The sequence below is a fragment of the Callithrix jacchus genome, chromosome X (assembly GCF_049354715.1).
Source record: "Callithrix jacchus isolate 240 chromosome X, calJac240_pri, whole genome shotgun sequence".
Classification (NCBI taxonomy): domain Eukaryota; kingdom Metazoa; phylum Chordata; class Mammalia; order Primates; family Cebidae; genus Callithrix; species Callithrix jacchus.
In genome coordinates this window covers 47,949,128-47,972,318 of record NC_133524.1, presented here as the reverse complement: position 1 = coordinate 47,972,318, position 23,191 = coordinate 47,949,128, and the positions used below count along the sequence as shown (strand labels likewise).

General features: G+C 39.8%; 1 protein-coding gene across 5 annotated transcripts in view; it reads right to left on the bottom strand.

Annotated features, from left to right (window-relative positions):
• JADE3 (jade family PHD finger 3) overlaps nucleotides 1–23,191 on the bottom strand; it is a 160,422-nt gene that overhangs the window by 62,566 nt on the left and 74,665 nt on the right. For all 5 annotated transcript variants that reach the window (XM_035287811.2, XM_035287812.3, XM_035287809.3 and 2 more), the window contains 3 exons: nucleotides 19,252–19,308; nucleotides 18,411–18,490; nucleotides 1,085–1,242 (listed from right to left, as the gene is read on the bottom strand). In XM_035287811.2, the coding sequence (XP_035143702.1) occupies nucleotides 1,085–1,242; nucleotides 18,411–18,490; nucleotides 19,252–19,297 (284 nt within the window). In that variant the 5' untranslated portion in view covers nucleotides 19,298–19,308. The remainder of the gene's footprint in view (nucleotides 1–1,084; nucleotides 1,243–18,410; nucleotides 18,491–19,251; nucleotides 19,309–23,191) is intronic.

The following is a 23,191-nucleotide window of genomic DNA, read 5'->3' as shown; positions in this document are numbered from 1 at the left end:
GAAACACAAAGACCAGAAAGAAAAAATGGCTTCCAAAACCAGTCACTACTCTTGAGCTTAACTTATTACTTCCTTTGGCAGAAAAGTCCTTCTCTCCTCTTTCTACAAAACCAAAGCCCTCTCCTACTTCAATTTTCTTCTCAGGTCTAATGTAAATGAAGGCCATGTGCTTATAGTCAACTCAATTATTTTAGTAATCCCCTTTTATTTGGGTTTATGCATTTTACAAACTCTGTGTTTTTGGCCCTCTATTTATACATACCATTACGTTAAAGCCCTATTATATTGCAACTTCCCACAGGTGTTTTTATAGTTTGAATGTGTCCCCAAAAGTTTGTGTATTGGAACCTTAATTCCCAACATGGCAGTGTTGGGAGGTAGGGTCTTTAAGAGATAATTGGGTACTGAGGGTGGAGCTCTCATGAATTGACTAATGCTGTTATAGCAGCAGTTAGTTCTTGTGGGAATGAGATCCTGCAGGAGTGAATTAACTCTCACAAGAGTGGGTCATCATAAAAGTGAGCTTGGCTCACTCTTGTGGGCTCTAAAACACATGTTCACTTGTCCTTCCTCTTTTCTGACATATTATGACACAGTATAGAAGTCCCTTTCAGAAGCTGCTGTCATGTCCTTAGACTTCCCAGTCTCCAGAACTGTGAGCCAAATATTTCTTTATAAACTATACAGTCTCAGGTATCGTTATAATAATGGTAAACAGACTAAGACAGGCATTATGTAATTAACTCTGTTTCTCTCAGAAGACTAATAAGTGCTGCTGACTGTTAAGTCAGACTTGGTTGGAAATCCTTGTCTCCAAAATTTTATCATAATTTCAGATTGGATTTCAAATGGTTTCATCCTATGAATGGGCACATACTATGTCCCTAAATACATAAGTCTGACTTTAACTACTGATGTATTACAGCGTGGTAAAATATACCACTGGTCTGAGTGAATTGGTGAACATGGTATGAATTTGTACTATAAATGTATTGTGAGCAACTCTTAAGTTTCTCTTCAAGCAGCACACAGATAACTGTGAGAGCACTCATTCTCTAAGTCAAAGGTACACGCATGCAAATACCTGAGAGAAGGCTGTGGAACAGTGTCTGGACTGGCTGGTACCTGGACTCCCTTTTCCCATTCTTCCTTCCATGTATCAGCAAAGAGGTAATAGCTATCAGGATTAATGTGGTGAGAATCTGGAATTTTCATGGCACTGATGAGGTCCTTCCGGAACACCTGGAAAGATATTACACATATCTTGAGAAGACCATCACTATGTAACTGATACCATTCAATGTTCTCCTTTTAAAAAGGCCATCCTCATCCACTCTACTTCCAACAAAAGAAACATCTCTAACTTCCTAAATGGCCAAATCAACTTCTGTTTGGAAAGGTTTGAAGTACTGACAAGGAAGTCAACTTATTTGGGATTTAAGAAAAAGTAATGGAGTCCTTCCTGAATTATTTTCTTGGGCTCTTTAAATTTAAAACAACAATACAGGTTACTCAAAACAGTTTGTGCAAACAATCCTCAACTCTCTTAAATTAAGCAACAAGTGAGACTGACTCAAGATGGCGCGGTGAGAACAACCCAGGATTGAAGCTCTCGGTGAATGCGTGGAGGGTGAGTCAGGGCCGCATTTCCAGATGGATCCTTGGTGCCCACAGAACGGGGAAATTCCCAGGAATAAAAGAGACGTGGGATGTGAGCGAAGCGGTTTTGGCTGGTGCAGCTGGCGGCTGGTGCAGCCGGTGGCCAGTGCTGCAGTGCAGTGGCACTCCACAGCACTCTGCACAAAGCGCACTGGTCCGGGTGCCCTGTTGAACCGGCAATCTGAGACTTGAGAGGGCAGATTGGCATATCCATCTGATTGAACGGGACTTGGACAGGGAGCCAGGCTAGGAGATTCCAGGGAAATGCTGTTTGGGCCAGGGCAGTGGGACAAACAAAACGGCGATTTCAAACGCTCCAGGTGGAGAGTTTCACTGCGGGCACAGCTGAACCCAGGATGGTGCAGCTCGGTGGGGGAGGGGCGTTTGCCATTACCGAGGCAACCCGCCCCTACTGAGGTACACTCCCATTGCTGATGCAGCCTGCCGTTGCCGAGGCAACCCGCCACAAGAGAGAGACTCCGCCACAGGGCGTAGCCTGTGGCAGCAGGGCGGAGACCGCAGCAGCAGGGCAGAGCCTGTAGAAACAGGGCAGACCTCACACCAGCAGGGCGGAGCCTCGGAAGGCAAATAGTGACTAGACTGCCTCCTAGCTGGGCAGGACAGTGCAACGGACACATAAAGAAAACCCCAACCCCCCGAGACAGAGCATCTGAGAAAAAAAGGGTTTTTTTTTTTTATGAATTCTGCTGCAGCAGAATTAAATGTAGCAGCCTAACAGCCCTGAATGAACAACAGAGCTCACAGATCAGCACTTGAGCTCCTATAAAGTACAGACTGTCTCCTCAAGCAGCTCCCTGACCCCTCTATATCCAGAAGACTGACATTTGGCAGGCATCATTCTGGGACAAAGATAGCAGAAGAAGAAACTGATAGCATCCCTCACTGTTCCACAGCCGCTATAGGTGCACCCCAGACAAGCAGGGCCTGGAGTGGACCTCAGCAGTCCTACAGTGGAGGGGCTACACTGGTAGAAGGTAAACCAAGTAACAGAAATACTTCATCATCAACAATCTGGGCGTCCACTCAGAGACCCAATCGAAAAGTCAGCAACTACTCAGACGACAGGTGGATAAATCCACAAAGATGGGAAGAAACCAGCGCAAAAAGGAGGAAAACACCCGAAACCAGAACACCGCGACTCCTACAAAGGACCAAAACTCCTCACCAGCAAGGGAACAAAGCAGGACAGAGAAGGACTGACGAAATGACGGAATTAGACTTCAGAAGGTGGATAATGAGAAACTTTTGTGAGCTAAAAGAACATGTTTTAAATCAATGCAAAGAAACTAAGAACCTTGAAAAAAGATTTGAAAAAAGATTCGAGGAAATGATAACAAGAATGGATAACTTAGAGAGGAATATGAATGAATTGAAGGAACTGAAAAACACAATACGAGAACTTCGCGAAGCATGCACACGTTTCAATGGTCCAACTGACCAAGCAGAAGAAAGAATATCAGAAGTCAAAGATCAACTCAATGAAATAAAATGAGAAACCAAGATTAGAGAAAAAAGCACAAAAAGGAATGAACAGAGTCTCCAAGAAATGTGGGACTATGTGAAGAGACCTAACCTACGTTTGATAGGTGTACCAGAATGTGACAAAGGGAATGAATCCAAGCTGGAAAATACTCTTCAGGACATCATCCAGGAAAATTTCCCCCACCTAGCAAGACAGGCCAACACTCAAATGCAGGAAATACAGAGAACACCACAAAGATATTCCACAAGAAGAGCAACCCCAAGGCACATAATCGTCAGATTCACCAGGGTTGAAATGAAGGAGAAAATACTAAGGGCAGCCAGAGAGAAAGGTCGGGTCACCCACAAAGGGAAGCCCATCAGACTCACAGGAGATCTCTCGGCAGAAACTCTACAAGCCAGAAGAGAGTGGGGGCCAATATTCAACATCCTCAAAGAAAAGAACTTTCAACCCAGAATTTCATATCCAGCCAAACTGAGCTTCATAAGTGAAGGAAAAATAAAATCCTTTGCGAACAAGCAAGTACTCAGAGAGTTTGTCACCACCAGGCCTGCTTTACAAGAGCTCCTGAAAGAGGCACTACACATAGAAAGGAACAACCAGTACCAGCCATTCCAAAATCACACTAAATGCTAAAGAGCATCAACAAAATGAAGAATCTACATCAACTAACGGGCCAGACAGCCAGCTAGCATCAAAATGGCAGTATTAAATTCACACATAACAATATTAACCCTAAATGTAAATGGACTAAATGCACCAATCAAAAGACACAGACTGGCAAATTGGATAAAAAGCCAAAACCCATCAGTGTGCTGTATCCAGGAAACCCATCTCACATGCAAGGATACACAAAGGCTCAAAATAAAGGAATGGAGGAAGATTTACCAAGCAAATGGAGAGCAAAAAAAAGCTGGAGTTGCAATTCTCATCTCTGATAAAATAGACTTTAAAGCAACAAAGATCAAAAGAGACAAAGAAGGCCATTACATAATGGTAAAAGGATTAATACAACAAGAAGAGCTAACGATCCCAAACATATATGGACCCAATACAGGAGCACCCAGATACATAAGGCAAGTTCTTAATGACTTACAAAGAGACTTAGACTCCCACACAATAATAGTGGGAGACTTTAACACTCCACTGTCAATAATAGACAGATCAACCAGACAGAAAGTCAACAAGGATATCCAGGGCTTGAACTCAGACCTGGAACAAGCAAACCTGATAGACATTTACAGAACTCTCCACCCCAAATCCACAGAATATACATTCTTCTCAGCACCACATCACACCTACTCTAAAATTGACCACATAATTGGAAGTAAAGCACTCCTCAGCAAATGCAAAACAACTGAAATCATAACAAAAAGTCTCTCAGACCATAGTGCAATCAAGTTAGAACTGGGAATTCAGAAACCAACCCAGAACCGCACAGCTTCATGGAAACTGAACAACTGGCTCTTGAATTTTGACTGGATAAACAATGAAATGAAGGCAGAAATAAAGAAGTTCTTCGAAACCAATGAGAACGAAGATACAACATGCCAGAATCTCTGGAACATATTTAAAGCAGTCTCTAGAGGAAAATATGTAGCAATAAGTGCCCATATGAGGAGAATGGAGAGATCCAAAATTGACACCCTATCATCAAAATTGAAAGAGCTAGAGGAGCAAGATCAAAAAAACTCAAAACCTAGCAGAAGACAAGAAATAACTAAGATCAGAGCAGAACTGAAGGAGATAGAGACACGAAAAACCCTTCAAAAAATCAATAAATCCAAGAGCTGGTTTTTTGAAAAGATCAACAAGATAGACAGACCACTAGCCAGATTGATAAAAAAGAAAAGAGAGAACAACCAAATAGATGCAATAAAAAATGATAAAGGGGAAATCACCACAGATTCCACAGAAATTCAAACCATCATCAGAGAATATTACAAACAACTCTATGCACATAAACTAGTAAACCTGGAAGAAATGGATAAATTCCTGGACTCCTGTGTCCTCCGAAGCCTAAACCAGGAGGAAGCTGAAACTATGAATAGACCAATAACAAGGTCAGAAGTCGAGGCAGCAATTAAGAGCCTACCACACAAAAAAAGCCCAGGTCCAGATGGGTTCACAGCTGAATTCTACCAGACACACAAAGAGAAGCTTGTACCATTCCTTCTGAAACTATTCCAAATAATCCAAATCATTTTATGAGACCAATATCATCCTGATACCAAAACCTGGCAGAGACCCAACAAGAAAAGAAAACTTCAGGCCAATATCCATGATGAACATAGATGTAAAAATCTTCAATAAAATATTGGCAAGCCGATTGCAACAGCAAATCAAAAAACTTATCCATCATGATCAAGTAGGATTCATCCCGGGGATGCAAGGCTCGTTCAACATACGCAAGTCTATAAACGTAATTCACCACATAAACAGAACCAAAAACAAAAACCACATGATTATCTCAATTGACGCAGAGAAGGCATTCGACAAAATTCAACAGCCCTTTATGCTAAAAACCCTCAATAAACTCGGTATTGATGGAACGTATCTCAAAGTAATAAAAGCTATTTATGACAAACCAACAGCCAATATCATACTGAATGGGCAAAAACTGGAAGCATTCCCTTTGAAATCCAGCACTAAACAAGGATGCCCTCTTTCACCACGCCTATTCAATATAGTACTGGAAGTTCTAGCCAGAGCAACCAGGCAACAAAAAGAAATAAAGGGTATTCAAATAGGAAAAGTGGAAGCCAAATTGTCTCTATTTGCAGACGACATGATAGTATACCTAGAAGACCCCATCGCCTCAGCCCAAAAACTCCTGAAACTGATAAGCAACTTCAGCAAAGTCTCAGGATATAAAATCAATGTGCAAAAATCACAAGCATTCCTCTACACCAATAACAGACTTAAAGAGAGCCAAATCAAGAACGAACTGCCATTCACAATTGCTACAAAAAGAATAAAATACCTAGGAATACAACTCACAAGGAACGTAAGGGACCTCTTCAAGGAAAACTACAAACCACTGCTCAACGAAATAAGAGAGGACACAAACAGATGGAGAAACATTCCATGTTCATGGTTAGGAAGAATTAATATCGTGAAAATGGCTATACTGCCCAAAGTAATTTACAGAATCAACACTATCCCCATCAAGCTACCATTGACTTTCTTCACAGAACTGGAAAAAACCACCATGAACTTCATATGGAACCAAAAGAGAGCCCGCACAGCCAAGTCCATTCTAAGCAAAAAGAACACAGAGGGGGGACATCACACTACAGGATTTCAAACTATACTACAAGGCTACAGTAATCAAAACAGCATGGTACTGGTACCAAAACAGAGATATAGACCAATGGAACAGAACAGAGGCATCGGAGGCAACACAACATATCTACAACCATACAATCTTTGATAAACCTGACAAAAACAAGCAATGGGGAAAGGATTCCCTGTTTAATAAATGGTGTTGGGAAAACTGGCTAGCCGTGTGCAGAAAGCAGAAACTGGACCCCTTCCTGACACCTTACACTAAAATTAACTCCAGATGGATTAAAGACTTAAACATAAGACGTGGCACCATAAAAACCCTAGAAGAAAATCTAGGGAAAACCATTCAGGACATAGGAGTAGGCAAGAACTTCATGACCAAAACACCAAAAGTATTGGCAACACAAGCCAAATTAGACAAATGGGACCTAATCAAACTCCACAGCTTCTGCACGGCAAAAGAAACAGTCACTAGAGTGAATCGGCAACCAACAGAATGGGAAAAAATTTTTGCAGTTTACCCATCTGACAAAGGGCTGATATCCAGAATTTACAAAGAACTCAAACAGATTTACAGGAAAAAAACAAGCCCATTCAAAAATGGGCAAAGGATATGAACAGACACTTTACAAAAGAAGACATATATGAGGCCAACAATCATATGAAAAAATGCTCATCATCACTGGTCATCAGAGAGATGCAAATCAAAACCACATTGAGATACCTCTCACGCCAGATGCTGGAGAGGATGTGGAGAAAAAGGAACACTTTTACACTGTTGGTGGGAGTGTAAATTAGTTCAACCATTGTGGAAGACAGTGTGGTGATTCCTCAAGGCCTTAGAAATAGAAATTCCATTTGACCCAGTAATCCCATTACTGGGTATATATCCAAAGGACTATAAATCGTTCTACTATAAGGACACATGCACACGAATGTTCATTGCAGCACTGTTTACAATAGCAAAGACCTGGAACCAATCCAAATGCCCATAGATGATAGACTTGATTGGGAAAATGTGGCACATATACACCATGGAATATTATGTAGCAATCAAAAATGATGAGTTCATGTCCTTTGTAGAGACATGGATGAATCTGGAGAACATCATCCTCAGCAAACTGACACAAGAACAGAAAATGAAATACCGCATATTCTCACTCCTAGGCGGGTGATGAAAAATGAGAACACATGGACACAGGGAGGGGAGTACTAAACACTGCGGTCTATTGGGGGGAAAAGGGGAGGGCCAGCAGGGGTAGGGGAGCTGGGGAGGGATAGCCTGGGGAGAAATGCCAAATGTGGGTGAAGGGGAGAAAGGAAGCAAAACACACTGCCATGTGTGTACCTATGCAACTGTCTTGCATGTTCTGCACATGTACCCCAAAACCTAAAATGCAATAAAAAATTAAAAGAAAAAAAAGAATCTTCAGATGAAGATACCATTCTAGAATATCCAAGTAGGCTCTTAGTCTTTACAAGAGAAAGGTGGAGGGAGATTTGAAATGGAAGAGGAGACAGTGTGATCATGGAGGCAGAGATTAGAGTGATTCACTGATCCACAAATCAATGAATACTGACATCCACCAAAAGCTGGAAGAGGCAAAGAATGACTCTCTCTTAAACCTATGGAGGGAGCACGACTCGCTGATTTAGTTTTGGCCTTCACACTGTGAAATAATAAATTCCTATTGTTTTAAGCTACCTTGTTTGTGTTAATTTGCCATTATAGCCCTATAAAACTATACACATGCTTACCAAACAGAAGAGTAACTTGAAGACTCTAGACAAAGAAGATACACAAAAGCAGAGGCCAATGAAATCTGGGCCTTGTCTATGGCTTCAGAAATACCCAAACCACCATGAAGGTGAAGTCTGGGAAACACCAACCAATACACACCTGTTTTTCTTAAGCAAATTAAAACTAAATCCAATGACTATTATAATTTTCCCTTCTCCTTTAGAGAAAAACAGCAGGCATACGATAAGCCCAATTTCAAATTTACAAGCTAGCCAGATTAAAGAGCATGAGATCTAAGTTTTCTAGAGAAGTATTTTTACTTAAGGCAGAGTGTGACAGGCTGCTTTATCTTGCTATAGAACTCAAACATCTCAAGCATGAGGCAGAACATAAAATGTTGAATGGATGGGAATGTCAGTTCAGTACTCAGGCAGAAGATATCTGCAAAGTGATATAAAATATATTTACCAGACTGGTCTTATTAACTTGCTTCTGATAAGAAAACACATTTTTCAAGTTCATAAACTGAAAACAAAATAACTATAGCATATCCTGATTAGTGAGGAGAGTTTTATATACAAACAGTGGCACATGCATACATATTTGTATGTATTTTCATAATGAAACAATAAAAGAATAAACCAAAAACAACAAAAAGGGTTAACTCTGCAGAGTGAGAAGAAAACAGGGAAGGGAGAGAGACTTATAGAAAAGTTACCAAAATAGTTGAGTGAATCTAGCTGGGATCTCTCCATATTTTTTGTTTTACAGTTTGAAGTTTGAAGCAGGCAAATATTTTATATAATTAAAAAATCTTAAAGGAATATGAGTCTGGGACAGACCACCTGGAGTGGTATATTGGTTTCACTACTGAGGAGCTTTCAGCAAGTTATCCAAATTCTACGTCTTAACTTGTCTATAAAATGCGGATAATAACACTCACCTCATAGGGGTTGTTGCAAAGATTAAATAGTTGAATTTGCATAAAGAACTAAGCATGGTATGGAACTCATAGTAATTTCTAAATAAATGCTAGATCCTGTTATTTTTTACTATCATCGTCGTAGCATTCCTTCTAAAATTGGAAAGAAATATATAACTGAGTTCTTCTGTGTAGTCCATAAAGTAATTGTTAATGGAGTAAGAGAGATATGAGTTCATAGCCCAGTTAAAATGTGCATGGTTTGGCTCCCAAAGACAGGGTTCCCAAGCAAGAGCTCCATCAGGAACTTTAACTAACATTCCAAAGGCCACAAGATAATGTAGAAACTTCACAAAATAAAACTTAGCCATTTGTTGCTAAATTAAAGATAATGAAGGAGGGATCTATATGCTGACCCTGACCTTTCTAGGTAATGAAGTTGAGAAGTTTTACAAGTTCTTAATAATGTGTCTATTTTACATGCACTGGTAGTTTTCCCAAAAGTTCCTGAAACAAAAAGGCTTTGTACTTTTCAGATAACTGTTCATTTATGGTCAAAGAGGGGATTCACTGGCTAACATACAGTCCAGAAGCTATGCCAAGCCCAACACTGTGTGCACATCTGGCCTGTCAGATGCTTGCAGAAACAAAGGAGGCCTCACTATGAATTCAATTAGAACATCAATGCTTAACCTGCCAGAGCCACAAAATGAAAATGCCCTTTGCAGACAACTCTGGCTTTTATTGCTCTCATTAACATCTCTCAATTGGCAGTTTTTTAAAGCACAGCTAGTCTGAACATTTCTGTGACATTTTTCATAGGAAAAGTCAAAACATTAACTTCCTGTATGACACAAAGAGGAACACTGTCTGGTCCATGTGAATAAAGCAGAGAGATTGATCGATTTTGATTCAGTCACTGAAATCTAAAACTATGTATTACTGACCACAAACTGACATGTCACCCCAAAAGCATAAAACAGCCACCAAATGGTAATTATATTTAAGCAAAAGGAATTAATTATAATTATACAATCATAAGCAAAGAAGTTGTCAGATTATCCAGAAGAATAACAGAGAAAACTTAGCAAAGAACAATGTGCCTAAAAGACTTAAAAACTCTGTTCTTGTTAACAAAGGTACCTAGTATTGTCAAGATATTGCATCCCACGTTGATTTTTTTCAATGAATCAAAAAGCTTATTCAACTTCTAAATTTAAAACTTTAAAGCACATGGAAATATTTTTCAAATAGTTTAAAATAATTCTCAGGTTTCTTATAAAGAATAAATAGAACATTTTGATGGCTATGGGCTAACACCAACTGCAACATCAATTACTATAAAGCAATGTACCTTTGGGTTGCTTAAGTTGGATTATTCCCTTTCCCCCATATCAAACAGAGGCGTAATGGAGAAGGGAGCAGCAAAGTCTGATTTAGAGATCTGAGCAATTTTCGCACAAGAAATAACATTTGAAGGCTGCTTTACAAATTAGTCTCCCTTTCCTCAGTGTCCCTTTTTGTGTAACAAGTATGTGCTTGCAGTTTAATGCTTTTTATCTTCTGTGGGTCAGAAAACCAAATAATTAAGCTTGTTAGAAATATAGGTACAATGATGTAAACAGGCTTTACTAGAGAGTATGTAGTGCTCTCCATTGAATTAAAATATATGAGCTTTCATTCTGTTGCTATGAAAGTGTTGCATAATCAGACTCCAGGCCTACAGATGATATGCAGTCAATGTGTGGTTTTTTGTATTTTTTGAGATGGAGTCTTGCTCTGTTACCCAGGCTGGAGTGCAATAGCGCAATCTCTGCTCACTGCAACCTCTGCCTCCCAGGTTCAAGCAATTCTCCTACCTCAGCTTCCTGAGTAGCTGGGATTACAGGTACATGCCACCATACCCAGCTAATTTTTGTATTTTCAGTAGAGATGGGGTTTTACCGTGTTGGTCAGGCTGGTCTCGAACTCCTGACCTCATAATCCGCCCACCTCAGACTCCCAAAGTGCTGGATTACAGTCATAAGCCACCGCAACTGGCCAGAGTCAATGTTTTAAGGAAGTTTGATATGTTTTACACGCCAGACTAGTAGGCGAAAATATCCTGGCTTTTGATAAAGAATGGAAGACTTTTTAATAGCCTCCCAAAGTGCTGGGATTATAGGCATGAGCCACAGCACCCAGCCAGTTACTATGTACTTTTTCTAGGGATTAAAACAACAAAATAAAACAAAACAAAACCCTTTATGAGTATAAGCCCTTTTAAGAATCAGTTGAATGCTACTATCTCAGAAAAAAAAAAATAACAAAAGCATACCCTTAAAAATCTGTATACAATTTCCAGAAGGTACACAAAGCCCCTGAACCATACAGGGGATTCACATATCCTTAGATACTCTTCTCTACAGGTTAAATCAGAGGGAGGGATGCATAAGAATCTCACTGATACACTAAAAAGCAAAGAAAATATGTATCTTTTAATGCAGCCAATTAATCCCCTGCAAAAAGGATAATTTATATTGTACTTCAGTGACTAATTCCTAGTAAAATCACAAGGCTCAAGAATTCTGGTTTTATCTCAGACCTGTAGTCAGAAAACAAAACAAAAAGCCTCCCATCTTTATAATAAGCAAATGGCAGGACGGGCAGCAAATTAACAAATTTTCATGAATCCATCAGAGAAATGAATCATAACATAAATAGCCAATTTGGAGAGACAGGTGCCTGCAGGGAGACACAGGGCAGAGCATTTGTTTACCTGTGGCAGAAGCCACAGCAGGAACATTAAACTAGAAATTTTGAATCGCTGGATGCTACATGGGGACTGATATGAGAATATGAAGTTCCTGGGGGCTGTAGTTACTGGGGAGCCCCACCTGCTTGAAAGCTTTTTCTTTAGGAACGCAATTAGGCTCGCACAGGGAAGACGGGGTGGGACCAGGGGGGCGGTACCTGGAGAAAGCACCAGAGCAGTGCTGCCTGGGTACTCGGTGCTTAGTATCCTGGTTCCCTTACCAAAAAAAAAAAAAAAGGCTTCATCTGCAGGAGAAAGGTATCAAGTGAGGGCAATGGTATAATTTCACTACTGCTGGGAAAAGGGAAAGCATCCAGCCTCAGCCTCCCTGTGTTACCTAAGGGGCAAAAAGCCTTAATCTACAGGAGAGAGAACCTCAAGGACAAAGGCTGAGAACATCAGAAGATACCTACTACAGGGCAATAAGTGAATGGGGGCAGGGGCAAAAAAGCTCTACCTGTAAAGACTACATTCCCCACCACCACCTCCACCCCCAAAACCAGACCACTATGGACCCTAAAGGCTAAGAATTAATGAGAAGATTAGAGAATGCTGCCCTTCCCCCATGCCCTCTACTATGCTAAAGACTTCAGGGATAATAACATTGGCTAACAGCTTGGGAGAGCTGCAAGAGACAAAATTCCTATGAGGACAAGCATAAAGAGACCTTAAGCCAAGAGGAGGGACAAAAACAGGGTCACTAGAAGAATTTGAAGTCTCTGGTGGTGCTCACAGCAATAACAAATTTCAAACACTCTCATATATTGCTGGTGTGACTGAAAAATGATGAGCCCCTTTAGAAAACAGCCTTGTAGTTCTTTAAATAGTTAATGGTTAAGTAGAGTTACTATATGACCCAACAATTCCACTCCTATGTGTCTAATCAAGACAACTGAAAATATACATCAACATAAAAACTTGTACCTGAATGTTCATAGCATTTAGCAGAATTACTCATAATACTTCAAAAGTGGAAACAACTCAAATGTCCATCGAATGATGAACAGATAAACAAAATGTGGTATACTGATAAAATGTAGTATCATTCAGGCATAAAAAGAAATGAAGTACTGATACATGCTACAACATGAAAGGTGAAAACATTATGTTCAGTGAAGGAAGCCAGACACAAAGGGTGCATATTGTATGATTCCATTTATATGAACTGTCTAGAATAGGCAAACCCATAGAGAAGGAAGGTAAATTAGTGGTTGCCAGGGGGTTACAGGTAGGGAGATTAGAGAATAACTGCTAATGGGTAAGGGGTTTCTTTATGGAGTGATGAAAATGTTCTAAATTATCATTGTGGTAATGATTACACAACTCTGAACATACTAAACCAACTGAATTATACACTTAAAATGGGTGAATTGCAGGCTGGGCACAGTGGCTCATGCCTGTAATCCCAGCACTTTGGGAGGTCGAGGTGGGAGGATCACAAGGTCAGGAGATCGAGACCAACCTGGCCAACATCCTGGTGAAATTCCGTCTACTAAAATTACAAAAATTAGCTGGGCGTGGTGGTGCGTGCCTGTAGTCCCAGCTACTTGGGAGGCTGAGGCAGGACAATCACTTGAACCCGGGAGGTGGAGGTTGCAGTGAGCCAAGATCATGCCACTGCACTCCAGCCTCCAACTCAAAAAAAAAAAATGGTGAATTGTATGCTATGAGAATTATATTTCAAGAAAAGATGTCAAAAAACGCTTTTTTTAAAAGGGTGATCATTGGAGTGTCAATGTACACCACCTGAGAGGTCTTGATGTTTACTCCCTCCCAGCAATAATGAAGCACCTCTCCTCCTCAACGTGATGTTGGCAGACTGGGTAGGGAGCCTGGGCTATTACTATCACCCATCAGTAAGGTGGTACCTTCAATACCACCACAGCCCCCATCATGAGTGGGGGCAACAAGGTGGTAGAAATTTCCACCTCTATGAGGTAGTAGAGATTCCCCAGCCCTGCTTCCCAGAGAGAGAAAGAGCTAGGATGGGGAGCTTAGGAATTCTATAACAGGTAGTAAAGAATCAGCACCCATCTTCCCCACTGACGTGGTTACAGCAGAGGACTGCTAAAACAGAAAATTTAAATAAGACTCGGTGTCTAATGACATAATACTAAAAAATAGGATACAACAGAAAATCACTCATCATACTAGAACTGGGGACGAGAAGAGACAGTCAATAGGCATCAACACTGAGATCACACAAATGATAGAATTATCTAACAAGGATTTTAAGCCATCCAGGATAAAAATGTTTCAACAAGAAATTACAAACACTTTTGAAACAAAAAACAGAAAGTCTCAGTGAAGAAATGGAATATATAAAGAATAACCAAATGGAAATTTTAAGATGGAATAATACAATTACTGAAATAACAAACTCATAAGAGGCTCAACAAATGAATGGAATTAATGAACAGAAGACAGAACAAGTGAACAACAGAAATAATTCAATCTGATCAACAGAATATACACTGAAAAAAAAATGAGAAGACCCTGAGCTACCTTTGGGAAAATAACAAAAGATCTAACATTCATGCAGTTGAAGTTCCAAAAGGAGGAAAAAAAGAAGGTAGAATTGAAAAATATTTGAAGAAATAATGGCTGATAATTTCCCAGACTTAGTGGAATAAATAAATCTACAGATTCAAGAAGCTGACTAAAGCCCAAAGAGGATAAGCAAAAAAAAAATCCATGCTCAGGTACATCATAATCTAACTTTTAAGAACTAAAGATAAGGAAAAATCTCAAAAACAACTGGGAAAGAAATGACTACTTCAAGGAGAACAACCTACTTGAATGGGGGCAGATTTCTCATCAGACACCAAGGGAAGTAGCACATTTTTCAAGTGCTGAAAGAAAAGTACTGTCAAACCGGAATTCTATATCAAGTAAAAATATCCTTCAGGAATGAAGGTGAAATCAAGACATTCTCAGATGAAGGAAAACTAAGCAGATTTATCACCAGCAGACCTATCCTAAAAGAATAGCTAAAGGAAGTTCTTCAAACAGAAACAAATGAACAAAAAAGAAAAATGGGAACATCAGAAATAAAGAAGAACATAAATATGTCATATTTCTTAAGTGAACCTAAAAACAATTGTTTGAAGCAAACAGGGGCAGCAAGTTAGGCCAGGAAAATCAGAAATTGAGAGAAAAGTGATACTCTCTTATTAGAAATAGGACATAAAAATGACACTTTGAAAAAAGCAGCCAATGGTGGCTGGGTGTGGTGGCTCATGCCTGTAATCCCAGCACTTTGGGAGGCCAAGGTACGTGGATCACAAGGTCAGGAGTTTGAGACCAGCTTGGCAAACATGGTGAAACCCCATTTCTACTAAAAATACAAAAATTAGCCGGGTGCCTATAATCCCAGCTACTTGGGAGACTGAGGCAGGAGAATCGCTTGAACCTGGGAGGCAGAGATTGCAGTGGGCCGAGATTGTGCCATTGCACCCTATCCTGGGCAACAGAGCAAGACTCTGTCTCAAAAAAAAGAGCCAATGGCAATATTGCTTCAGTTTCAGGAGCCAAATAGGAAAAAAGAATTCACAGTGGTTCCACCTGATTCCTCAAAGGCCACCTTCAAACTCACCTGTGAGTAGTGTATGCCTGTCACCTCTGCCAATTCCCACTTACTTTTACTTCTCTTCTTTTACAGGTTCCTCCCATATTCTCCTTGCTGCCTGAGTTCCCAGACCCTGTTCAATTCCAGGTTTGTTCTCTCTATTCCCAAGTTTTGCTCTTACTTCATTATGGAAACTTTGATTATAACTACTCATGAGAAAACACTGGTGTTGTCCCATATTTCTTAACTGCCAGAGTTTCAACAAATGTTTACCATACAATTATTGTACCCTATATAATATGTCCAATGCATACTGGTTAATAAAAAAACAGGATTCCATATGAATAAAAACCTGAATTTCAGTTCTGCTTTTTTTTTAGTGACCCTGGGCAAGTAACTTAACTTCTCTTAGCCTCATCACCTGCAAAACAAACAAACAAAAAACTGGAAAGTACCTACTTTATTGTGTTATTAGAGGAATAGAACAAGAGGATATTACTTCCCTGATGTGCTTGATTATAAAAATCACCTGAGTCACTTTTTAGACTCCAGATTCCAGGCACTTTTCTTGGAAATACTAATTCAGTAGTGTCACAGGGTAGGGTGAGTCTGGAATCATTATTTTTAAAAAGGCATCCAAGGAGAGTCTCGTAACTGTTTAAATTTGGGAAACAAATTAATGTAAAGCTTTTGGCACATAAAATTTCAATAAATGGTAGCTATGAGAGGTAGGTATGATAATGTCCATGTTATGATGTTGACAAATTATTTCAGAGAGATGAAATAAGCCAGCAAAGCAGCACATGGGATCAAGCTCTTCTAATGCAAAGGCTAGTTTTGTCCTACAACATTACCAGGTTTTTCTTCTTATAACAGAATATGAAATTATAAATGAAAACAATTTGCTTTCGGCAGCCCAGGTCCCCTATCCCTTGCAACAAAAAGACTACTATTACCACTGACTGGGAGGCAGTAGGCCTCAAAACCCAAAGCCCTTGAATTGCTTTATGTCCTAAGACCAGCTTTCCTGTCCTCCTAAGGAGGTAGGTAGCAAAGTTTCTTTCTCACCATTCTGTAGTCAAAGTATCCACTGGACAGATGGGAAATTTCTTCCACTCCTGTTTATGTGTGTTATATTCCCTAAGTTTTTCTGTATGACATGGACATATATAAACTCTGACATTCTATTGTGCCCAGAAAAATCCCTGGCAAAAGAAACAAATGAAAAGTGACCTCCAAGGAAGAGAGAAATGCCCTCTGGTGCACACCCGAAAGTATCCCCCCAAAGAGTCACTCCCTTTCCATGAAGGTGGTGGGACATGTGACTTCCTTTTAAACAACAGAATATGGCAAACATAATGGGATGTTATTTTTTTAAGTCATGTTATAAAGCAAATGTGATGGGGATGCCACTCTCATGATTATATTATGTTATATAACATTCCATCTTAGCTGACTGGAGGGAAAGACTCTCCTTGCTGGCTCTGAAAAAGTATGCTGCCATGTTGTGAGAGGATCTATGGAAAAAGCCATGTGGCAAGGAACTGTAAGTGGCCTTTAGAAACTGAGAGCACTCTCTACCAAAAGCAAGCAAGAAAACAGAAATCTCAGTCCTTCAGCTCCAAGGAGACAAATTCTGCCTACAACATGAATGAACTTGGTGACAAATTCTTCCCTAGGCAAGCCTCCAGATGAGAACACATCCCATTTTCCACAGTCATTTCAGCTTTGAAAGACCCTGAACAGAGAATCTAGTCATATCATGCCCAGATTACTGACCCACAGAAAGAGAGATATAAGTGTGTGCTGCTTTAAAACACAAATTTTGTGATAATTTGTAATGTAGCAATACATAACTAATATATTCTCTGTTCCTTTACAGCTAAGGAAGTCTACTCATAGTAGAAATGAAGATACACAAGTCCATTTTATCACCATTTAATTATCACAGAGGATCCACTAAACCATTATCAAGTCTAAGGGGAACCCTCGCACTTTGCTGCCCTTTGTGCGGAAGATGACTAGCCTCCTAAGAATTGACCTATTCTTTTTGGTCCACCAGTGCTCCAAAGGCTGTAAGGACCCATCACAGCCCATGGCCCAGATGATTTTTAATGTAGTCCACCCACAACCTACTCATCTATCCCTTTCTGTACTATTTCTTCTCACCAGCTAACTAAGCTTTTTCCATTCATAGGCCAGGAGATCTCTAGATCCTTCCCAATTCCCCTAGTCTGGCTCTCTTTGACTTCCTGGTTAGGGGAGGAATATTCTAAAGCCAGGCACTATGTGTCATCACCAAAATGAAATCACAATATGAAGATTATTGTTCTCCTAAAGGAGATAGAAAATGGAATATTTCTTGGAAAAAATAAGTTCATCAGAAAACAAGCCTACCCACTGACACATTCTTTATTCCTCACATCTTCAGATGCTGGGTATTGTTGATATATAGGCAGGAGGCAGCCATCTATCTTTTTAAAAGTTGTCTTAGTTTATTTAGTATTGCTATAAAGGAATACCTGAGGCTGAGTATTTATAAAGAAAAGAAGTTTATTTAGCTCATGGTTCTGCTGGCTGGAAGATTCAAGATTGGGCAGCTGGTAAGTGCCTCAGGGTGCTTCCACTCATGGTGGAAGGCAAAGGGGAGCTAACATATGTGGAGATCACATGGCGAGAGAAGCAGCAAGAGAGAATGGGAGGAGGTGCCAGACTCTTTAACAACCAGCCCTCAAGGGTACTAATAGAGTGAGAACTCACTTAACCCCTGCACTGGGAGAGCATTAATCTATTTATAAGGGATACATTCCCATGATCCAAACACCTCCCATTAGGCCTGTACCTCTGACACTGGGATATAATTTCAACATGAGGTTTTGGGGGACAAGCATCTGAACCATAGCTTAAATCTAAAAATCGAAAATATGATCTCACCTCGGCAGGTTTCTTGTGTTCATTTGGAATTTTTGACTTGATCCTATACATTGAGCCAGAAGTAAAGGAAGTGGAAGGACCTGGAAAAGATAATTAGAAAAAAATACTGAGATGTGTTACCTACTAAAATGTCATCCAAGAGAATATGAAAGATATGATGGAGAAACTAGAGAGCTCATACCACTGAAGAAAACAGTCAAACTGCACTGAAGAGTGCCTCATGATGGAGTTTAGTGACATTTATAGATGATCTGCTACAGTGCAAAAGCTTCAACGATGCTAAGGATGAGATTATCTGATTTGGTATAATCACACCTCATAATGTTTTGGAATAACACAATTCGTGTTCCACTTGGAGAGAAAGTATCTCCAAAAACAACTGGAAGAACTAAAAATGTAGAGCAAGTAATCTGTATCCTTCAGCACTTCCCCAAAGGCTATTGTTAATAAGGTTATTGCCTTTTACAAATGATGACTGACTCACAGTCAAACACTTAGTACCTAAACGACAATTAGGATTAAAGGCTACAATTTATGCTCTTGTACTTTTCCTCCTTTCTAGAGAAGCTGTGTTAAAGCATTACTAGATATGGCTTTTGTTGTTTAGGTAAATGAAAAGTGAAAACAGTTATATGCCACACACAACCAGTTCTTCTATTTTATCTATCTCTAATGAAATTTCAGTAAGAAAATGGTGCCCTGAATTTTCCTTCTCAGAAACATTTTTTAACCATTGAAAAAAAGCATGAAATGGCTTATCCTCAGTAGATTTCAAGTCAAAGGAAAAATCCCCAAGGGATACAGACAGAAAGGTTACCAGCTGCCAGCTGGTTCTACTCACTCTCGTCTGAACTGTCACTGCTGCTGAGAGGCCTATGGCGTTTCATCCTGGAGCATCCTGGGAAAAAGAACAACACTGAATAAAACAGTTCACACACACCCAGAGGGCAGTCAACACTGTCCCACAGCTCCCCGAAGTAGCAGCAAGCAAATCACACAAATTGAATGATTTTTGTCAAGAATACTCTCAAATGACTTAGAGTACTGGGAGAAAAGTACTGCCAAATCTTTTAACACAAAGCATGTCAAAGACTAAGAAAGGCTACACATTAGCCTTAGGAAGAAGCCCAAGCCACAGAAGATGAGTGGTACAGCACTAACTGGAGCCTCAGATGTGGCCACATGGCCACTGTCCACCAAAACAAAGGGTGGGACAGACATGGGGCCATAATCAGCCAGTGATTCCCAATAAGAGAGGAACAGAAAAGGAAAAATCAGTCACGAGGGCAGGGCCACCAAGAGCCAAGGTTGAACAGCATGGACATAGTTGGCTGAAGAAAGAACAAGTGAGGCACATACACCTTTACGAATATGACCACACTGATTTTCTGCCTGCCCTTTATCCCTCTCTTTCTGTCCTTATATCCCAAGTAAGTAGCCTAATCTAAAGTCATAATTATATATACACTATAAGGTATGTTAAAGAAAGCTCCTATGTTGTGAAGAGTAAATAAAAATGCTTTGTACTAAAACATCTAATGGTTCAAGTGTACTTCCCTGAGTGTGGCCAATGACAGATTAAAAAGAAGCATCACCCTCTGGGAACACACTAGCACTGGAGTGAAAAAAAAAGTTAAGGCACAGTTAAGCACTTTAAGTCACAAAGGAAGTGCTGAAAATGTAAACTTGAAAAGACAGCGATACAGTCAGTGACCAACATTCTTTTATGTGCCCAACATACAAAATGCTACCAGGGGCTATTATGATTCCATAATGAATAAAGGTCAGGGTTACTGCCTTCAAGCTATTTACAACCTACTGAGGAAGTAGAAATCCATGTATAAGGCCACTTTGAGTGATTATGAGTAGCAGCAACCAAATTGTATGTTAGAAAGCTTATAGAGTTCCACTTCCGGCATAACAGTGTGAGGCGCTCCATGGACGACCCTCTCCCAGTGAAACTGGTGAAAGTTATTTCAATTAAAAAAAAAACAAACAAACCATTTAAAGTCTCTGGAAATGGTCCTAAGGGCATACAGCAAATGAAGAAGTACTTATTCAACAAAATCTACTAAAATTCAGAACGCAGAGTCAAAGTCTGCAGTGTGTGGATCTAGAACCACTTCCTGCATCTTCCCTCCTAGCACAGATCTCATGCCAGAGTAGGGTAGCCAAGTGTTCCTTCTCCCCCAGCTCTCAGCTCCTTTCTTCCTGGGAAGAACAGTATGTCACCATCATTTATCCTGTTCCCAGCCACTTTTGCTGAGGCTACATTCCAGAAGAATGTGGCTGAGAGGTAGGGGCTCCCTTCTTCCACCTAGCCCCCAACTCATGTGATGGAGGCTATTCCTTGGGTGTTGTGCCACCAAGAATACCAGGGCCTTGACTGCCCTGGTACTACCTTGTGGGTGGGGATTCTAAACCAGAAAAAGCAAACCTGGGAGACCTGGGGCTGAAACTCAGAGGGAAGCTCACCATTTGTCTCCATCCCCTGTGCCAGAGCTGTGGCTCAAAGATTTTTCCCAGGGAGAGAGGCATGGCATAGAATAGGGGGCTTCAATTCTCCTGCAATGAAACTGACTTCATTTGTAACTGAGTGTACAGCAGTTCAAGCCTAGGCTGCCTAATATGCTAGAGAGAACCAGGGAAAACAGACAGCAGGGAAAGAGATGGCCTCTTGGGGTCAGAAGAAATCTCAGAAACTATCTTCAAAGGAGCCATAATTTGATGGGATCAGTTTGTGGAGCAATTTATGTTCCAGGACATGATTAAAACAACAGAGCAACCAGTCAACAATTAGTAGACCATAACAGCTTGATGTGGTCAAGGAAAGAGACAGCCAAGGAGAGTCTCAAAACCATTGTCATCCCAGGGTGATTGTGGGGATATCCAAGCTTGTAACCCTGAAGAGCAACATCAGAGGCTTCATACTGCTGGGTTAGAATGGGGGTTGAGGAAATGGACTTCAATAAAATAATCCAGCCAGTTACTAAAGAAGTAAACGAGCAAATAATAATAAAGAACCCTGGTGGAGGGGGTAGTACCCACAATTGCTACAATATGTTATTAAAATGCCCAGTTTCCAACAAAAACTTATGAGATATGCAAAGAAACAGGAAAGTATGACCCATACAACCACATGTCAAATTTAACAGGCAAAGCCTTCAAATTGATCAAAGAAAGGTAGTAATATAATTTGATTTTTAAATATAAAAAAAAATAAAGTGAGCTTGGCACAAAAAAAATGTTCAAAGAACTAAAGAAAACCATGATTAAAGAAGTAAAGGAAGGTAATCACGACAGTATTTTATAAAACATAGACTATCAATAAAGAAATACGAAGTATAAAAAACAACCAAATGGTAATTCTGGTGTTGAAAGTACAACTGAAATGACAAATTCACTGAAGGGCCTCAACAGTAGATTTGAACAGGCAGAAAAAAGAATTAATGAATGTGAAGTAGGTCAACAGAGATTAGGCAAGTTGAAGAACAGATGAAAAAATGAAGAATAAACAGTCTCAGAGAAATGTAGGATACCATTAAGTTCACCAACACATACATAATGGGAGTACCAGAAGGAAAAGTGAACGAGAAAGGAGCATAACAAATATTAGAAAAACTTCCCAAATTTACTGAAAAACATTAATTTACATATTCAGGAAACTCAACGAACTCCAAGTAGAATAAATGCAAAGAGATCCAGAAAGATATTTCTCATAGGAAAACTGCTAAAAGCCAAAAAGACAAGGAGAAAATCTTGAAAGCAGCAAGAAAAGACAACTCATCACTTTACAAGAGAACCCCAATAAGATTAACAGCTAACTTCTCAGAAACAATGAAAATTAGAAGACAGTGTGAAAACATATTGTCTTTTGGTGATTGGTTGTACATATCTGTGAATATATTAAAATAATGGAATTGCATACTTTAAGTGGGTAAGCTCTATAGTATATGAATTATATATATCTCAAAGCTGTCATTTTAAAAACTAATAAAATTAGTACCAGTATCAGGACCATTCACTAAGGTTCTGTTTGTCCTACAGTCAAAGTCAACTGAATATTTTTTAAAAAAGAGAATGTTAGCCTCCCGTCACATAAATTTTGGGGGCTACATTTGACTCTCTGCCAAAATTTCATTCAAATACTCTTCTGAAATGCAAACAAAACCAACAGTAACAACAAAACACTTCCTATTAAAAAGTAGTGGGGAATTTAAAGTCACAATGAATGTACAAATTTAAGCAGAAACAAAAGTAATATTTTCTATTACCCACTGAATGCACATATCTACTTAGAGCATACTCCCTTGATCTTGGCTATCTTCTCCCATCTTCAAGGCAGGCAACACTGTATCTCTCTGATCCTGCTTCTGTCATCACATCTCATTCTCTAACCCTTCTGTTCTGCTTCCTTCTTCCAGTTTTAAGGACCCATGTAGACCAACTCAGATAATCCAGGATAATGTCCCCATTTTATAGTCAGCTGAACAGCAACCTTAACATATTCATAGGTTGTAGAGATTAGGACATGGACATCTCTGCCTATCACAACCTAATACACAAAATGTAACTTAAAATGGATCACAGACTTAAATGAAAAATGTAAAACTATAAAATATTTACAAAAAGCATAAGAGAAAGTCTTCAGGATCTAAGGCTAAGCAAAGAGTTCTTAGACTTGATACCCCAAGCATGTAAGGAACTCTCAAAACTCAACAATAAGGAAATAAATGACCCAATTAAAAATCAACAGATGGGCTGAACATGGTGGCTTGTAC